The 824-nt window shown below is 63.2% G+C and overlaps 1 protein-coding gene across 1 annotated transcript; it reads left to right on the forward strand.

Annotated features, from left to right (window-relative positions):
- Positions 1-161: 161 nt before the first annotated feature.
- On the forward strand, positions 162-753 carry ACA1_192830 (RNA recognition motif domain containing protein; the record flags this gene model as incomplete). Its single annotated transcript, XM_004336465.1, has 3 exons — positions 162-230; positions 273-425; positions 559-753. Coding segments are annotated over 3 exons (417 nt in total), but the record flags the coding sequence as incomplete, so codon positions are not given.
- Positions 754-824: the final 71 nt, after the last annotated feature.

The raw sequence follows: 824 nt of genomic DNA on the forward strand, positions 1-824 counted from the left end.
CGTTACGTGCTGTAGTTCCTGCTCTCTTCCACTCAATCTAATTGACTGATTCCTTTTGTGATTCGAATCGCCCCCTAATGTACAAAATTGCATCGTTTTCTCTTCTACTCTACTTACCACAATCGCATTGGCAGGTCGCCTGCCCGTGCCGACGCTAAGGAGGCCAGATCCAGCCGCTCGCCGGCTGCGCGCAAATCCTCCAAGTCGAGGTCCAGCAGGCCGCGATCGAGGTCCCCTTCGCGCTCTCACTCATCTTCTCGTTCCGCCTCTAGGTCCAGGTCGCGCTCTGGCTCCCGGTCGTCGAGGTCGAGCTCCAGGAGCAGCAGCAGCCGGTCGCGATCGCCCAGCAGCTCGCGCTCGCGCTCCAGGAGCCCTCGTCGCGGCCGCAGCCGCAGCCCACGCCGCAGCCCCGCTCGCTCGCCCAGGTACTACTCACCGCACACGCCGCACACGCCGCACACGCCGCACACGCCGCACACGCCGCACACGCCGCACACGCCGCACACGCACTCACCGCTGCGTATGCGTGTGCGCAGGCGGAGGAGTCCCTCGCCGCAGCCAAAGAAGCTGCACGTGGGCAATCTGACGCGCAACGTGAACGAGGAGCACCTGCGGGAGATCTTCGGCCAGTGGGGCAAGCTGCTGAGGGTCGAGCTCGGCTGGGACCGTCGCATCGACCAGCCCAAGGGCTTCGCCTATGTAGAGTATGACAAGTACGCCGACTCGGTCGAGGCCCTCAAGCGCATGGACGGCGTACGCCATTCTTACCACCAGCATCGACGACCTCAGCACAATCTTCTGATTGGTCTTCTCACGTGTGTGGT

This window comes from Acanthamoeba castellanii, assembly GCF_000313135.1.
Source record: "Acanthamoeba castellanii str. Neff unplaced genomic scaffold scf7180000084749, whole genome shotgun sequence".
NCBI classification, from domain to species: Eukaryota; Discosea; order Longamoebia; family Acanthamoebidae; genus Acanthamoeba; species Acanthamoeba castellanii.